The sequence below is a fragment of the Barbatula barbatula genome (genome assembly GCF_947034865.1).
Source record: "Barbatula barbatula genome assembly, chromosome: 23".
NCBI classification, from domain to species: Eukaryota; Metazoa; Chordata; class Actinopteri; order Cypriniformes; family Nemacheilidae; genus Barbatula; species Barbatula barbatula.
The window spans coordinates 1,109,753-1,127,547 of NC_136786.1; the positions used below are offsets into that span (position 1 = coordinate 1,109,753).

The following is a 17,795-nucleotide window of genomic DNA, read 5'->3' on the forward strand; positions in this document are numbered from 1 at the left end:
GAGCGGGCAGGATGCAGTCCAAGGTTACCGGAGCGGGCAGGGCGCAATCCATTCCCAGACCTGACAAATGCTGGACGAAGGACCTGGCGACTCTACAAAACTTCAGTCGCTATTAGATTATTAATGATAATTTTAAATCTAACTTTGTTTTTTATTTTGCCTTGTTGTGCAAGCACTGTCGAGCTTGTGCAGAGGCTGCAGTTTTTGCCAGAGGGGAACTGGAATCCCCTGGTTAGGCCTGGTTTCCCTCTGAGGTTTTCTCCTCCAATGGAGTTTTGGGTTCCTCGCCACCGTTTGCCTGGCCGGGGGGGCTGCTAGAATTTGATAGTCTTATTTAATTAACTCTGCATATAGGAATTTATTGTGTCTGATATTTGACTTCCATAACCTTTTATGTTTTGCTTATAGTCAATGTTTTCTTGTACAGCTGCTTTGTAACAATGAAAATTGTAAAAAGCGCTATATAAATAAAGCTGACTTGACTTGACACACACTCACAGCACAAACTGTGTGGAGTTATAGCGAACGCTCTGTACCCAAATATGTTTTGAGGACGCACAGACTCTATTTCGGGAGCATATACTATTTAAACAGTATTTGCACCGCAAAATTGGGCGTTGTGATTCCAAACATATGACAAGCATCATGGCATTTTATTACACTTTTCTATCGGTATATTATATGTATTTGATTCCTCTCAAGGCATGAAAAAAGAACGTTTACATTGTTTACGTTTTTAGAAAGTTCTTCACATGGCCTTTAAACATAAACAATTTAAGTTAAGTTAATAATGAACAGAACTTTGTATGATGTTAAAATGACATAGGTTTTGTGCTTAGGCACATAAAGCTTTAGCTTATCAAAATACATTAACACAAAAGGAAAGAAATGAATCCATACTCCTGAAGATTACCTAAAAGATTAGGAGACATTTACATAAACGAATTTACAAAAAAAATCTAACAAAGCATGGTGACTTGCTGTGGTACGGTGTGATGCTTGTCCCATGGACACGTTAATCTATATGTAGGCTGCTCAAATGAAGTGAACACCTAAAAACTGAAACTTTCATGCCATGATATGCCACGCATCTATGATTTGAATGTAAATGAATTTATCATGGGAGAAGATACACGGTGAAAACAAAACACATGTAGCATGTTTTAAACACTTTATTTAATTTAATGTTTAATAATCACATCATAGTTAACCACAATTAACACCTCATTCAAACCGAAATTGTTATGAAATTCATTTTTAATGGAAATAACTCGAAAATAAAAGAAAATGAACCATCAAGAAAATCACCAAAACAACAGTCTGAGCTGGTTTCAGCATGAATATGATCTTTACTGCCTCACCAGAAACCAAAACCTACTCCTAGTTTTGCACACGAATGTTGTGTTTCTTAGTTTATGTTACTTCAGGGCTGGACATCTTTATAATGAATACAATTCATATCTCTCCCAGATTAAACAAAAAAATAATAAATGAAACAATAATAAGAATGATTGGACCTCTCCTCTCACTCCCTGATTCAACACGATGCCCCCTGGTCCTTCATGACACAATAAAATCAGTGCAACACATTCATTGCATCCCCCACCCTAGTTTTAGTTTTCACAGCATCATACTGTTTATGTAAGACTACCATTGATCAAATGTAAGGGGTATGTGAGATTCATTAAGATTATTAGAAGACGTTTAACAATATCAATGCCCACCTGAACATGACCCGCCTGGCATCATCAGGGCAGACTGCCCAAAACATTAAAGACACAGCTGTCAGAGGACAGAATTATAAGTGCTTTGCATCTTTATCTCAAACCTTTTTGTTCTTTTTTTTTGTCTTTTTCCCAGAAAAAAACTATAATAAAACCACCAGCCATTAAAGGTAAAGCATATCAAGCACTCACTTGTGTTATGAGTTAAGTATTTTTTGACATTGCTTTAATTCTTATGGCAATATTGAGTGCATTGGATGGCAGCACGTGTTTACCTATAACAATATGGGTGGAGCAACCGTAAATACTTGAAAAGAAAAAAGAAGTTGCACATTGTTCTTATTATATCGACTGCATTTAGGGGACCGAATGTGACCATTTCACTACAAACCATTGTTATACACATTATTAACCGTACTGAAATACTGTACTTATGGATGTCACATATAAAACACAAATATTTACAAAAAAAAGATAAATATTAATTATTGCCCAAAATCAATCAGTTTGTGTTGTTCACTAATTCCCCGGTGAAACATTTTAATAAATGATTTTTCTTCATTCAAATGTAAATCTTCGATGCTCAAAACCCATAGCTGAATTTCATTTTTATCTAAAAACATCTTGAAAAAAATAGTTCTTTCTGAACATCAAGTGGATCTTTATGAACATGTTCTACTTTTCATCAAACAGATTTTGATCATTCGTCTCCTGATGTGGATTATTTGATGATGACGTCAAACTAACAGCCTTATTGCTTTACATGTTTGAATGGGTTGAAGAAATCTGGTGAGAATAATAAAACGAAGTAAAACCTATTTAAAACACATCCCTCCATCCACACTGCCCACAGATGATGAAAACGAATAAAGTCTCAAGAAAACATGTGTTCTGACCTCATTACACCAAACCAAACATCTCTGAGTAAAGCTCTCATGATCTTCCACGCTCGACCTGACCACAAAAAAAAGTCTATTTGAAAATAACCTACCACAGAAGATGCTACAAGAAAGATCAGCTCCGCAGGAACTTTCAACATCACGCTCTAAAGCTTCAAAAAGACCTGCAAAACATGCAATAATAGAATCATCCAGATAACAACCACCTGATGCACAATTCCCGTTTCTTAAACCGCAACCAGTTTGAAGGTTTCAAGCCGTCGCATTCCGTTCTGTGTCTCTCTAAAGGCAGATGATTTAAGTGCCACCCGCAGACAAACCTTCCGGCAGATCAGGAGTCATAAACATACTGTACTGTACCGACATCAATGACAACACATGACAACTCCATGTTATAGTCTTGCTTTCTACTTTCTAAAGTATTTTCCCTTCAGTGTTCCTCCTCAGACCTTCTTAACTTTCACAAAGCCGTCTGGAGCTACATTTGATGCTATGGTCTCAGTCCACGTGCATGTAAAATAACGTCTTGTAGGCATTATATATTGCTTTACAATAATGAGGAAAAAGAAACATCTGCTGGTCAAAAAAAGAAAACTGAAGGATAAAACAAACGGTTCAAGTCTACAATATTCACTCAAACACACAATCACGACACACGGAGATTCAGATAGCCTATGGGTTTATAGACACGACTGCCTTTCAGCCAGCTGCGGGTTTGTGTGATACAACTACATTTCCCATCATCCTCTGCAGGATAAAGCATCAGTTGAGTGCTGCAGTCATGATATTGTTTTGTAGGCCACGATCCAGAGGCAGTTTTAGAGCATCAGGAAATCAATGGGATTTCTGAATGCGTTTTGGTTTAAATGGCTAAAATAAGGTCTGGAAGCTTGAGATATTGTCACGTTTTGTTATATGACATAAATGTTACACCGGTAATACCGCACTGGTGATTTTTAAGAGATTGTACGAGTCTTGGAAAAAGGTTGTTGATAACAAGTTCGTACATGCGACTACAGACATGGTAATGTCAATAAATGTCATCATGCATAAAAACCTCAAAAGCAATGAAACATGGACACAAATGAAAAAAATGATGGATGGAGTAGTTCCCCATCGGTGAACATGTCTTCATACACGTTTGAAAGAGTTGTCGGTATTGATGTTAAGCGAGCATCATATAAGATTTACTTTTACTCTTCAAAAACCATAAAACTTGTGACGATTATCTCAATGGATGTGTATCATATACTTTTGGGGATCGCAGTGCTTTTTCTTTGTAATATTGGAAAGGCTATAGAAAAAGATCCTATTGGCTTTTTGTCAGAGAATTTCTAGTTTGGCCTTCAAAACTTCATCGGCACGGCAGCACTCATCTAATCCTCATCACAGCTGGAAATCCTCCTGCTTGTCTGAAAGGTGAAGGATGTGAAACACTTTTAAACTCTTCGCAGCAGGACCTAAAGGCAGCGTGGGATGATGGCCAGATGGATCTAGATGTTTATTTGTGACGTTCAGGTTAGCCACATTAATCACGAACAAGGAAGTTTCAACACTGTTGTACGGAGAAATAAAGACCAAGATCTAGATGTCATGCTCTATATCATATGAGAAAGCAGATGTGATTGTTAGGTGTGTCGAGCATGAGTTTAGCAGCGGAGAAAGGGCTTATGAGAGGATTGAGCTCGGTTCCTGGCCAAAGCTTATAAAAGACAAAACCTCATTCAGACCTTCATCAGAGCACCCACTAGCCCTGGAGGAAGAAGTTCCCTACCAGTCTTCTTCATGCAGTCTGACGTTTAACAAACACACCCATTAAACAAGTCATAGCAATGGTAGAACGAATGAGAGAAGGGAAGTCACGTCCGGAGTTCGTCGAGCGAGCCGAGGTTTCCGCCCTGTTCCTGGGAGGAGAGGAGAGTCGGGGTGGTGTGAGAGCGGGGGAGGCCGGCGGTAGCGATGGAGTCGTTGAGCGAGATGCTGTTGCGTAACAGGTGGGGTTGGGCGGAGCCGTCAGCCGAGGCGGGACAGATGATGATGTCGGCGCCGTGGTCCGTGCGAGCGCGGGCTTTCTCGCGGAAATGTAGCTTGAAAGACTCAATCTGCATCAGTGAGGGAAGACGGGACAGACGGAAACAGGACATAAAAACAGGGTAACATGGGAGGAGAGGAAGTGACGGGGGATTGAAATGGGAAGGGTAAAGTGACAGCAAACAGCAGAATTAGATGCCTGAAAAATAAGAAGTCGAAACGATTTCATGATCAGATAACAACATCAGGACCAGGGTCTGAAATGAACTTTTCATGGTAGCACGTAAGGTCTTTATAATGAAGCCTATATGAAGAGTATTTTTGTCTTGATTTCTAATAAACATATTAAAGCACAATAAAACAAAAGGTAGTGAGACCAAGAGAGAAACTGTTGGATGTGATTAAAAGCCATACAATCTGAACTCATACAATTTTAAATCCATTTTAAAGACGTTTTACTAGAAAACAAGACAAAAATAAGAAGAAAAATATTTTTTGAAGCGAGCACAATATATATATATATGTTAAATAGCAAATTTTAAAAGCACATGCGTTCTCTCGTTCTCGTTAGATTATACTGAATATGGTTAATTTCTGACCCTGATACAGCGGTTAACAACAACCTAAACAAACTCCTTCATTCTCATGGGATAGTGTGGGAGTGATGTCAGGATTCTAGTCTGTCAGGGGCTTTGGGTCTGGGGCGGGTTTCACTCAAACTTACTTGTTTCAGGGATGAGTGAGTCCAGACCCTGTGGGTCCCGGAGCTCCTCACTCCTGCAGGGGGCGCTGCCCTCCTTCAGCCCATTCTCCTGGGCAGAGCCGACTGCCGGCTGGGCGGCCGAGACACCACTAGAGGGAGCTTGACTACCCTCAGCTGTCTCCTGGACCCCCTCAGCCTAAAAACACACAGCATGCCAATGTCAATAGAACGGGATGTGATGAAATGTCCACGAACTCAACGTGAATATAAATCAAACACTTGATGCAGTGAAGTGAAACATTCAGACACACACACACACAAATGTATTTACGTCTTTCTTAAATTGATGCTTGATAAAAATGCTTGGAATGAAATGTTTAAAATCATTCCATGATGCACCTCGGGAATGAAAGTTGAGATAAAACAAGTTCTGTTGTTTGGACTTTTCTAATATTTTCATCTAAGAATTACAGATTTCATGTGTCCAGATGTTTCACTGCTGGTGTATACGGTGTGTTTGCAGTGAGAAATAGATGAAAAAACAGACTGACCAAACACATTACCACTTCATAAATACTCAAATAAATCACAGTTGACTTTTGTGTGGTTAATATGACTTAAACTGCGATTAAGAATAAAGTAAAAAGAGAAAGCCTTGAAATAATGAAGCACAATGAACTGATATGAAGGCGTTTGTCTGTGATTTAACCACACATGTTTTAAAATAATCAATATCATATTTGCAGTAAGATAAACACTAACAAGTTCTACCTTTTGGTGTGAACAAATGGATTCGGGTGCGCATGAGTACAAATCTATAATACGGTGCCAGCGTGCAGGTGGTCATGTGACTGAAATGAATGGCCATAGGCTGAGGGGCAGGTGACATCACATTCAGCTTTCAAGAATTTCACATTCCCTCCAATCAGAGTTTGAGAAAACAAGCACGAGAGATCTAAATGATTGTTCTCTTCTGACTATTATATGAACTCTTGACTATCAGACACATGCAAGTGATTCTTCTGAGGTTGGAATGACTTCACAAACATTAACCACGGTTTTACTACAAATAAAATAAATACTACAGTTGAACCACAAAAATATCATGGTTTTACTGGAGTAACCATAGTTCATTTGGATACTATTTGGAAGCATGGATACTAGGATAAAACCATGGGTCATTTTGGTAAAAACGCATGAACTTACCAACACATGAAATAAAAAGCAAAGCTTTCTCCACGGTCCCTTTAAAACTGCACTGAATTTGTTCTAAAGCGTAATTTACCTTTCAATTCACTCACCACTGATGAAGCTACAAATGAAATGTTTTTATTCTAGAGAGGATTTTAAAGGACAACGTTTTAAACAAGTTCACCCCTGCAGACAATCTAGAACAACGCAGATCTTTTATCTAGAAAGAGTGTAAATGTGTTAAAGAATCATTCTGTTTTTGGTTGACATGGACTACGAGCCACCACACATTTACTGAGAATATTCTGCTGGAGTTATCACAAATCATCTCATCATCTTTAAAACCAGACGTATGAATGATGGTCTCACCTTGACTTTACCTCCACCAGGCTCATGATTGACATTATCCATCGAGCCGATTTTGGACTGAACTTTATCTTTGTAAATCACCTTATGGCTCTCGATCTTCACATCTCCTCCGCCTGTGAAACATAACATAAATCTCACGGACGTGCTTTACAACATTGTGAAGTGGCGCTCATTGAGAAAGAACTCCTACCTGGTTTATGTTTCAAGTTGGCTTTGGAGCCGCACTTTGAGGTTATCTTACTAACGTCAACCTTCTTACTGAGAATCTGGATCTGTGAACACATACGACATCCCAAAACAGTATATGACAATCCACTCCAATCTACACAAATCTAAACTCCTAAACTAACGTTTACATGCCATGCACTCAGTTGGCCAAGATGAGAGAGGAAAAAACGAAAGATCAAACAAATCCAAAAAAACTGAAACACAGAGATTTCTGACAGCGTAACGCAGCGGATTTGATAATGTGTGAGTGCGAGACAAGAATATGAACGAATGTCAAGCTCTTCAAAACCTCGGCTGTCACCATTTGACTTGGTCTGAAATGTTTTGAAAAACAGAAGAGGATTTGGCAACATTCCTTCTGGAGCATCAGCAGGTCTTATTTGTTGACAGAAGAAAGAGTCTCATTGTTCAGTTTCAGCCGTGAACGTGGACACAATGGACAGAGGAGAAATGATGGTGTTTGTTTGGAGACGACTACACCGCATGCAGTAACGTTACTTACGTTCCCTCCACCAGGAACATGTTTGATATTGTCCTTGGAGCCCAAGCGAGACGTGACGTGACTGTAGTCCACTTTTTTGGAGAGTATTTGAACCTACAGCAGCACGGCGGGGCCGAGCGGGAGCGACGGGACACCAGGGAAGTTCAGGTTAGAGAGGGAAGACAACAGAGGAAGACAGCAGAAGCTTCTAAACCAAACCACACCAGCACCTTATGTCATGCACTAAACACTGAGAAAATAAACCGGAGATACGCTCGTGTGCTCCAGCTTTACAGCGGCTTGTTTGCTCATTTAGTCAAAGGGTTTCGAATGATGGTGAGTTGATGAATGTGTGGATGAAGAGTGCAAGGTAACTCAAAGTCTATAAAAAGCATCCCACCAGTTTATCTATTTTACCCCCCCAAATAAAAAGAGAAAAATGTACAGCGTCGACACTGAAACATGACGCCTGTCACACACAGAGACCTTTTAAAAGATATAACCAGAACATTTCACCTAGCATACAATAACGTATTTTAGGTTATTAAGAAGAAAATGTTATACTAATGTTTATGAAAAGATTCCGGATTAATGCTGATAAAATGCACTTAACATTTCTTCAAGAACATTTTATTAACAGAGAACAACCCGAGTTGACATTGGGAGAATGTTTCCTGTTAGCTGGGAATTCACAGATATCTTTTCATCACATGACACCGAGCATCATCATTTGAGTATCCCTGCTGTCAAATGGAACGTAACTATGTGAGATTTTTAATGCCCACAGCAGACAAAAGGCCTTTTCACACTGTGCTTGATTTTGGATTTGGATTGGATTCAATTTATTGTCATTACACACATACAAGTACAGTGCAACGAAATCTATTAATGATCCCGGGTCATCTTCATTCTAAACCCTGTTTTTAACCCTGGGTAAACAAACATTTCACACTTGTCATTGTTATCCCCGCTCTGAAGCAGGGTCTTTACCCTCGCGGTGCCAAACATGTGCGGTGTGAAACAATGCGCGGGTAGGATGATACGACCAGACGCTTAGCAATGGACAACCAATCAAAAACTGGTCATTTAAAGGACCACACGCTATTTGTATTCAGTCAGTGTTGATGCTGCAGGATTTAGCCAATCGCGACTGGTGACACAGCAAATATGCAAATAAGAATGTTAACCCAGGGTTTAGTGATGTACAGTGTGAAACATCAGGTTATGAATGCCCAGGGTTATCTCTTAAACATGACAGATAACCCAGGATTCTGTTTACCTGGGGTTTAGAATAACCCCGGTCAACCATTTCAAGTGTGAAAAGCCCTAATGAGATCTCTACACTTTAAACATTTGGGGTTTTTAACCAATAGTTGGGTACCATACGAACAAACCCAAGTGTTGGTTTGAATTAATCTAGAACATTACTTCTAGAGGAGCTAGAAATGATATATTTGACTAAACCCAGCCTTTTATTCAGATGTAGGCTGATATGACACATTCTATATTTAACCATATAAACACTTATTTTACAAACTAAGGGATTATAATGATTCCGTCAATCTACCATTGGAGAAGAGAAATGTGAGGATGAGAGGACACACGAGAGAGAAGATGAGATGAATGATGAGATGAACTCACTTTGCCCTGGCTGATGTCTTTACTCTGAGAGTCCGTTCTGTTCTGAGAAACTGTGACCTGGCGGAACAAGCCCAACCTCAAATCAATCATTCACATGTGAAGGAAGAGATGCCCTCACCTAACAACAACACTTCAGTGTCAGATCATGAATAAACCGTTTCAGGATAGAGGAGGACGGCAAGCTAAAGCTTGTGCTGACAGTTGAAGTTTCTCAGAAAGGCATTGGAGAGGGAGATTAGCGGCGTTAGCTAACACAGAGAACTCAGCCGGGAGAAGATGACAAACATGAGAAGATGCTGAAGAACGTGAGGATGTGAGTGACACAGAATGCAGTAGAACGTGGCATCTACATATACATAGCTATGCTCTAAATAGCTGAAATTCATGCACTCATAATCACATGACACAGGAAAACAGGAAGTTGTTAGTTGCATACAGGAAGTTTAATGTTCAGAACAGAAAACCATGCGAAAGATCAGCAGTTGTGTTTAAATAGTCAATACGGCAGAATGATCTGGAGAACTTACACCAGACATGAACTTCCGATTGTTTTTACTGCCGTATTGTGACGCATTTCCGAGTCAAATTGAATTTCGAATCAGAAAAATAGTGGGCATGGCTTTCGTCTTTCTCTACGACTTGATTGGATGGATAAACCTAACTCTATCAGCCGTTACATTTTGCAATGAATCTTGCAGAAGACTAACGGCTGAAGGGGAGGAGTTACTGGATGCTCCGCCCAAGTCGTCTAATTTACGTCATTTAAGATTAATAGTCACTATCGGGCGGAAGTGCATTTTAAGATTTTAACTGAAAATTATGAGGGCACACGGATTTTAAAAAGAGAACACTGAGAACATACCCACATTGATAAACTATTTACAATAAACATTGCAAGATCTCATGCAACAAATGGGCATTGTCATTTCACTGGGACTTTAAATAACACTTTGAAGAGTAAAGCAGTGCCCATACTACAACTAAAAGGCCTATACTGTGATACTTGGAACATGATATCTATTTGGAAATGGATCATGATGATACCATGTTTTATTTTGTGACATGATACCATATTATTACTACACCATGTTAAGGGTACGGTGCCTCAAACATGACACTTTTGTTGCTTTCAGATGATATCATTGCATCGTATATGAAAATGATCAGTCATACAGTTCCAAGCATTATATCACAATACCAGTGTTACTCTCGTGCTACCATAGTATTTGTGAAACATCAGGTGTATAGAGCTATAAGGGGGGGAATATTGAGGAATCTGTCATCTGGATCTAACCCGTGTCTCATATGAAGGGCACATGTGTGATGAGATATGTTGTACCTTTCCTCCTCCGGGCTGGTGTTTAATGTTGTCCGTAGAGCCGATCTTGGAGCGGACGATTTTGATATCTGTAGCAGTGGCGGAGGCAGGACGAGGGGCGGGGCGAGCTGTAGCGCTGGCGGTTGTTGAGTTGGGTCGTGATGTGCGGGGTACGGGTGCTTTCTTGTCGGCTGCTGCGGTGCTGCCGGGGGTGGAGGGTGTTTTTGAGGGACGGGCGCTGGTGCTGCTTGTAGCGGTGGATGTTCGGAGAGGTGACGTTTTAGAACGAGCAGCATCTGAAACAGAAACACATGGAGGTTCGATCGAGATAATTCTGTCCTAAAAAAGTCTGTACGCACTTTTCTATTGTATATATTCCGTGAGGCATAGATCAAGTGTTTGAGAGATATGTGAATGTTCACTTGTAGAGCACAAATCTCTGGGTGTGTGTCAGATTGAAATAATCTTTCCGAGTTCAGATCACTGAAACTGAAATTATCAGAGCTGGATTATAACACACGTCTTTCTTAAAGCCTTAAAAAATCTGCATGCACAACCTTTGCAGATGTCACCTGTTACTAAACGAAACACCTGCGACTTCCATTATCATCACAAACAATATTAGATTTTTTCCATTTAGAATCCAGCGCCACACAACATGTTTACAGTAACAGCAATCTACACTACCACAATTATTTTTCATAGCAAGGTGTATGCTTGAATGAATGAAATTAGTTTCATAGACAAGAATATAATTGTGCAAATATAAACCTTTTCATTTTAAACTAAAAAGAATTCTCTGAAATAAGTAATAAAAAAAGAGCAAACAGCTAAGAATTGATGGGAACTCCTTTGACATTGTTAAAAAAAGATCATCTTATGAACAAATAAACAATACTACCACAGTATCGTTGTACGTTTTCTTTATGTTTGCACTAACATGTCTTTAATGTAAAGCTGCTTTAAAACAATGCAGTTATAGGAATAAATGTACCTGTGGTTTTCAGCGTGGTTGCTTTCTTCTCTTCAGGTTTCCCGTCAGTCTTTGTGACTACATTTGTAGGACAACAGAAAACATGATTGTGAATCATTTTCATGGTATTTTTCATGTTTGATGTATGCGTGAGACTCAGACTGACCCGGGCGTCGGGTGGCGGGAGCGCTGGCTGTTGGCCGTGTTGTGGTTGATGTGCGTGTTGTTGTGGGAGCCGGTTTGTTTTCCGCTGTTGTAGACGAGCTGTTTTTGGGGGCGGCGAGCCGAGCGGGGGCACTCGGGACCTTTGGCACAGGGGGGCGCTTCTCTGTGGCCGTCTGCCAGATGAGAATACACAGACATTATATGAATCATAATATTCTCCTACAGCTGATTAAGGGCTCTTCTTTCTCAGTTTTACACAAATATGTTACTGTTGCTTCAATAATAAACAGCGTCTGCCATGGATTGTGTTCACTACCAAGAATGAAAATCTCAGGTCATTGTGTCAACTTGAGAGTTGTGCCCATGTATTATAATATTGATAAAACAATCACATCTCATAACAAGTTCAATGCGTTCAGTCATGACCCACACACACAGGTTTTTATGTCTGGTATGGTGTTCAGATGGGTGGAGACTCACCTTGGGCTTTACCTCTTTAGCCGCTGTCCCGGAGGCGGTGGTGGAGGTTGTAGTCATGTGGGGTCGAGTGGATGCTGTAGCCGGTCGTTTGGTGCCAGCGGATGGGGTGGGTGCTTTGGGCAAGGAGGCTTTTTTGCTGAGGGGGGCAGGTGCACTGGTGGATGAGGTAAGGGTTGGACGCTTGGGAGCAGGTGTAGCGGTGAAGGTGGCGCTTGGCCGGGGTTTGGTGGAAATGGGTTTGGTTGCCCCGCCGACAGGCTGTGCGGATGACACCCAAAGGATGCACGGCACATGATGAACAAAAACGAAAAAGACAAATGATAATGAGTCAGCAAAGCCAGCTGTTAAATGCAGATTAGAGTTAAACAATTCTTAATAATCTCAACATTGGCTCCTGTATAAGAGATACATGAATTGTGACATTTATGTGCTTTCTGACAAGAGAAAACCAAACGTATTAGCATTAGCAGAAGCAATAGCAGGATGGTGAACGGAGGGTCAAGTGAAAGCAGAATATGTTAACAAACCTTGGTCTTTTTCTCAGAACTGCTCACGTCTTTCACAGGGGCCCCGTTGCTTACGGCAGGTTTGGCCGCAGTGGGTTTAGCAGCTGGCTTTTTGGTTTTCTCGTCCTTCTCAGCTTTGGCAGATTTCTTTTCAGCGGATTCAACCTTTTCTGTCTTCTGTTTGACTTTAACTTCATCCGTCTTCTGTTCTTTTTTCTCAACTTTGTCCTTTTCCAGCTTCAGATCTGGTTTGTTATCTTCTGCTGTGTCTTGGTTGGATTTGTTCTCATCGGCTTTGACTTTCTCAGTCTTCACTTCAGGCTTTTCTACCTGATCCACCTTCTCACTGTCCATGTTTAGGGAGGAATCAGTCTTCTCCGTCGTCTCATTCTTCTCCGCTGGTTCTTTCACAGACACGTTTTTTGTCAGGGGTTTTTCTAACTGATCGACTTTCTCAATCACTTCAACCTTTACTTGTGTCTCAATCTTGTCAACCTTTTCAATCTTGTCTGTTTTCTCTTCTTTCTTATCAGGTGTGGCCATTTCTTTGATTTTCTCTGGAGTTTCCTTCAGTTCGATTTGATCGGTGTGCTCGGTTTTGTCTTTCAGCTCAAGCGTTTTCTCATTTTTCTCCATCTTGTTGATGACATCAGAGTTGTCCGATTTCTGGATGTTGTCGGTTTTATTTATCTCTGGTTTGTTTTTCTCACAGTTTTCTGGTAGGAAGAGACACACAAAACATGTATCTAGTTATTAAACACATAAAAATGATGTATGATTCATGGCTTTTGCTCGGGATGTTTACTCCCCACTGGACATTTTCTATCCATAAAAGACAAAAGTAACACAGCTATTGATGAAATCTGTCACCTGGGAAAACAACCTGTCTTTATACATCTCTTGCTTCATTCCCTCCATCCAGTTTTTTTCATTTTTGTCATCCATTTGGCCAATTTAATTCATCATGTCATTTAAAGATCTCAACACGTCTCAACAACAACAGTGATGTCAGCCTCAGCAAACCCCTGATAAAAACATTTTATACTTTCAGTTTTATATCTACGATCGCTCACTTTCAACTGTTCACTATAAGTTGCATAATGACCCGACCTGACCTTATTTTACTGGCTGCTGCTATAAAACACAATTTACTGGTAAATATGACAATTAATGAAGATGGTAAAGTAATAAGACAGCCTGGGAAACTGCAACTTTGTGAGGCGCTCAGCCAAAGCATTTATCAGAAATATTTGAAATCTATCATCTATAAGAGAACATAGCCTTGCAGTGAAAGAACACTGTGGTTTGTGTTTTTTAAATTAGGTAATGATGTGTAGCAACATCTGCTTTAATAGAGGCTCTATTGACAGAAATGCAATATAATATACAATAAACTAGTTCTTCAGAGGATTATCTCCATAGATGTAGGACTATATCCCCTAAAAGCCTTAGTACCGCGGGTTCTAACCCATTTCTGCTGGAAAGTCCTGACTTTTTTAATCTTCTTTTTATCCTTAAAATCCCTTTCTTTGATGTAATAACTAGACATCGCTCTTTTTAATGCCCACATGATCTTTTCCCTGCGTCAACATGAGAAGACACGCTGTCTCAGCCGACGACATCTTTTTTACTGTGGTGGCCACCGTCATGTTTCAAAAGGGAGGGGTGAGCAGAGGACTGAGAGATTGGTTGCACTTCTCAAAATATATAAAAACAGACATTATTAAAGTGATAGTTCACCCAAAAATTAAAATTCTGTCGTGATTTACCTCTCGTCATTTCAAACCTTTACGAGTTTCTTCCGCAAAACATAAAAGATGATATTTGAAGAAAGTTGGAATATGAACAGCACCGGCTCCCATTGACTTCTATTGTATGGACACAAACCAATGCAAGTGAATGGGGTCCAGTTAATGTCATTCTTCAAAATATCTTCTTTTGTTTTCCACTGAAGAAAGACATGAGAGTGAATAAATCCACCCCCCTTTGTCTCGTTTAGCAGATCACAGTCAGCAAACAGGAGAGCATCCGAATATATATCTGTCAAAAATAATGTTCTCTAAAGTCCAGTCACTCAACACCAGTTCTCTCAACTCATCACACAAATCACAAGCTCACAAAAACTCAAACTGATGGATTTTTACAGCATCGCTTCAGATTCACGGAAGAGAACATCATCAACACACAAACTCTACATTTATCACATTCATCTATAAATGTTTAGTTATCGTCACGTTTCATTCAGACAGACAGCATGGTGATTAAACACAAGCTCACATCATCGACACACAAGACCAGATCACGCTGAATTATCGTATAGCATGAACCCTCCTTCAAAACTATGTGAAATGCATGCACATCAAACATCAACCGCTGACAGATGCAGGGACACACGCTGAGGAGTTTCTAACCTCGATCAACCAATAGGAATTCAGAACATTTATTTCTCACCCCCTGCTCATGTGAAGACATTAATGATCATGCGTGAAGCGGTGGTGTGATAGCGCCGCGCCGTACACACAGATGTGACACACATTGAGCCCATCTCTTACTTATGCTGCTCATCTATCATAACGTTCATACCAGAGACAAGCTAAAGAATCGCACTCCTTAACAACATCCATTTATCACAAATGTGTCACTCATCTCCACAACTCCCCATCACCTACCCTCAAGTGTCACGCTAACCGCCTCAGATTTTTGGTCTGCGCCGCAAGTTCCATTGAACGCACGTGTAGTCACTGGCACTGGTAAAACCACTCCCTGGTCTTTGTCGTTGAATGGCCCTTCCAGGAGGTCTTCCATAGGAGAGACAGAAAACCTTTGGTTCTTGAGGGGTGGGAATGGAGAGGGGTGCATTTCTCTGTCATCACGTAGGTCACTGCGAGTAGCACCCGCTGACAGGGACGGAGGAGGCGTCTGGGGCTGATCGTCCGCCACGGTTAGGGAGCGTTTCATAGTCGCCGCGTGGGGTCGACGGGGTCCTGGTACCTCGTCCAGCGTGGGGTATTTATCCGGGAGCTCGAGGCTGGCAGGTACAGAGAGGTGAGAACATTCGGACATGGCTCGTCTCATGGCCTTTCTCTGTTGCTCGGCTCTTCCCATGAAACATGGCTCGAGATCTTCCTCCTCCTCGCTTTCGTGCGACAAGCCCTCAGTCTTGGGACGTCCACCTGTAACCTGCTCGGCACCCTCAAGGTGGCTGTCGTTCATGACGCCGATGACACAGTAGTTGGGAGGCGTGAGAGGTGATGGAGAGCTGGCAGGTAATCCTGCTTTCAGGGTATCTTCAGGTGAGCCCAGAGCAGGTGTCAGCAGCATCGTTCCGGTGTTGTCCGCCGCGCATCTTAAAGAAGCTGTAAATTTACCTGGAGACGCAGCCGATGGCGATGAGGACGAGGGGCTTTCCAGACTGTCCCCCGCGCTGCCGAACGACATGCTTGCAGGAACGCTCCCTCGCCCGGGTACGTTGAGCTCAGAAGGAGACTCGTAGAAGCACAGCTTGTCTTCATCCGTCAGTCCTCGAAGGCCAGCAGGTGACGTCCCCACATCTTCCCGCTGCCAGTCCCAGCCCTGAGGAGCGGCAGGTGTGGAAATGGATGGGACCTTACATAGCTCGCTGTACTCTGAGAACGGAGAGGGCGACTGTTGGTTGGAGAGAGAGGACATGCTTCTGATCCTCTGTCTCTGGTCTGGATGACTAAAACACGTTTGTCTTCTGCAGTCAAATGTAACGTGAATAAAAAGCTTTGGATGTGTATCCTCCCGCACGCAACAATAGACTGAGATCTGACTGCAAGCGTCTCTCTCTCTTTCTCTCTGCTGTGGAGTGAATCACATGACCTCTGATGTGGTTGATGATTGGCTGTGTGGTGTGTAGAAATCTCCTCCTCTCTGCCCCTCTCGTTTTCTCCACGTTGTACTCTCTGTGCGTCCATCTTTTCTGCTCCCCTCCCTCAGATGACACACTACTATCATCCCTCAGGCTACATGCCACCAACATCATGACAAATAGATTCATCAACATGAGCAAATTAATTATGAACCGTTAAATAAGGAGAAAGAAGCAAAAATGAAACGATGAGGAAAAAAGTCACAGGCAATATTAATACGTTATAAATAAATGAATACTTTTTTTAAATAAATAAATTTCATACGACCTATATTTGAACTTTTCTGAATTCATCTTTAACTTGATGAAGCAGATAAAACTTTGAGGAGAGGACATCTGTGACGGGCATGGATTTTTTGACATTTTAACAAAATATAGAACTGTTTCATAAATTGTATGCAGTCAAACATCAGAAAAATAATTAAATAACATCTTTGTAGAGTTTTTAACAATTGTCAAAAACAAAAGAAACAAACAAACAAATCACCCAGACAAAGAGTCTTGAAGACAAAAGCTGAAATAATGTTCTGAGTTCATCATCCACCAAACTAGAGCTTAACATGTTTCAAATTGTTATTATGTTTCTCATAATGAGTATTAAAATGATTTATGATAATAATTGTATTTCTTCTAAAACTTCAGACATGTAAAGATGTTTCAAGCACCTGGTAAATGATCAGTGACTGTTATCTCTCAGAGCTACTGACAATAAAATGGTCAAGCTATATGACAAGTTTATCTTCTCTCTGAATGCTATTCAGAGGTTTTGTTGGCACAGACGTGTGTTCAGATGAAACTTTGCATTACAACTGTTCTTGACGTTTCAGAAGAACACACGAGACTCTCTGACCGCTCATGAACTGGACAGACGCTGTCACAACGCTCAAATGAAAACAACAATAATATGATGATGATTCAGAATGAAGCCAAATTAAACCCAACAGCTGAAAATCAGGCTGTTCTTCAATAAATGCAGGAGATCTTTCTCAAAGAAAACATTTGCTTACCCAACACACTAAAAACATCTCAAGAACAAGATTTTTCTTATACAGTAAACTGTGGCTGCTTTCGCATTTATACTCGTTTAATACTACTGGTGGATTCTAAGAAGCACTAACGTAAAAAGATGCACAGCATTCATTCAAACGCTCCAATACATCCCTCACTTCTAACAGGGAATGTGTGATGTGTGTG

At 40.8% G+C, this 17,795-nt stretch overlaps 2 protein-coding genes across 9 annotated transcripts in view; both read right to left on the reverse strand.

The window, feature by feature from the left end:
* Positions 1-1,156: 1,156 nt before the first annotated feature.
* LOC306888795 (uncharacterized protein) overlaps positions 1,157-17,795 on the reverse strand; it is a 59,655-nt gene continuing 43,016 nt past the window's right edge. For 5 of the 8 annotated variants that reach the window (XM_079447245.1, XM_079447250.1, XM_079447248.1 and 2 more), the window contains 10 exons: positions 12,731-13,425; positions 12,204-12,461; positions 11,725-11,896; positions 11,580-11,636; positions 10,607-10,881; positions 9,268-9,324; positions 7,108-7,189; positions 6,918-7,030; positions 5,379-5,553; positions 1,158-4,853 (listed from right to left, as the gene is read on the reverse strand). In XM_079447245.1, coding sequence (XP_079303371.1) covers positions 4,846-4,853; positions 5,379-5,553; positions 6,918-7,030; positions 7,108-7,189; positions 9,268-9,324; positions 10,607-10,881; positions 11,580-11,636; positions 11,725-11,896; positions 12,204-12,461; positions 12,731-13,425 — 1,892 coding nt within the window. In that variant the 3' untranslated portion in view covers positions 1,158-4,845. Of the gene's footprint in view, positions 4,854-5,378; positions 5,554-6,917; positions 7,031-7,107; positions 7,190-7,647; positions 7,741-9,267; positions 9,325-10,606; positions 10,882-11,579; positions 11,637-11,724; positions 11,897-12,203; positions 12,462-12,730; positions 13,426-17,795 lie in introns of all 8 variants that reach the window. The other 3 variants (XM_079447252.1, XM_079447247.1, XM_079447246.1) reach the window with 3 other exon arrangements.
* Positions 13,652-16,378, reverse strand: LOC306888796 (uncharacterized protein; the record flags this gene model as incomplete). Its single annotated transcript, XM_079447253.1, has 1 exon — positions 13,652-16,378. The coding sequence occupies one exon, from the start codon at positions 16,376-16,378 to the stop codon at positions 15,371-15,373; it is 1,008 nt and encodes a 335-aa protein (XP_079303379.1). The 3' UTR covers positions 13,652-15,370.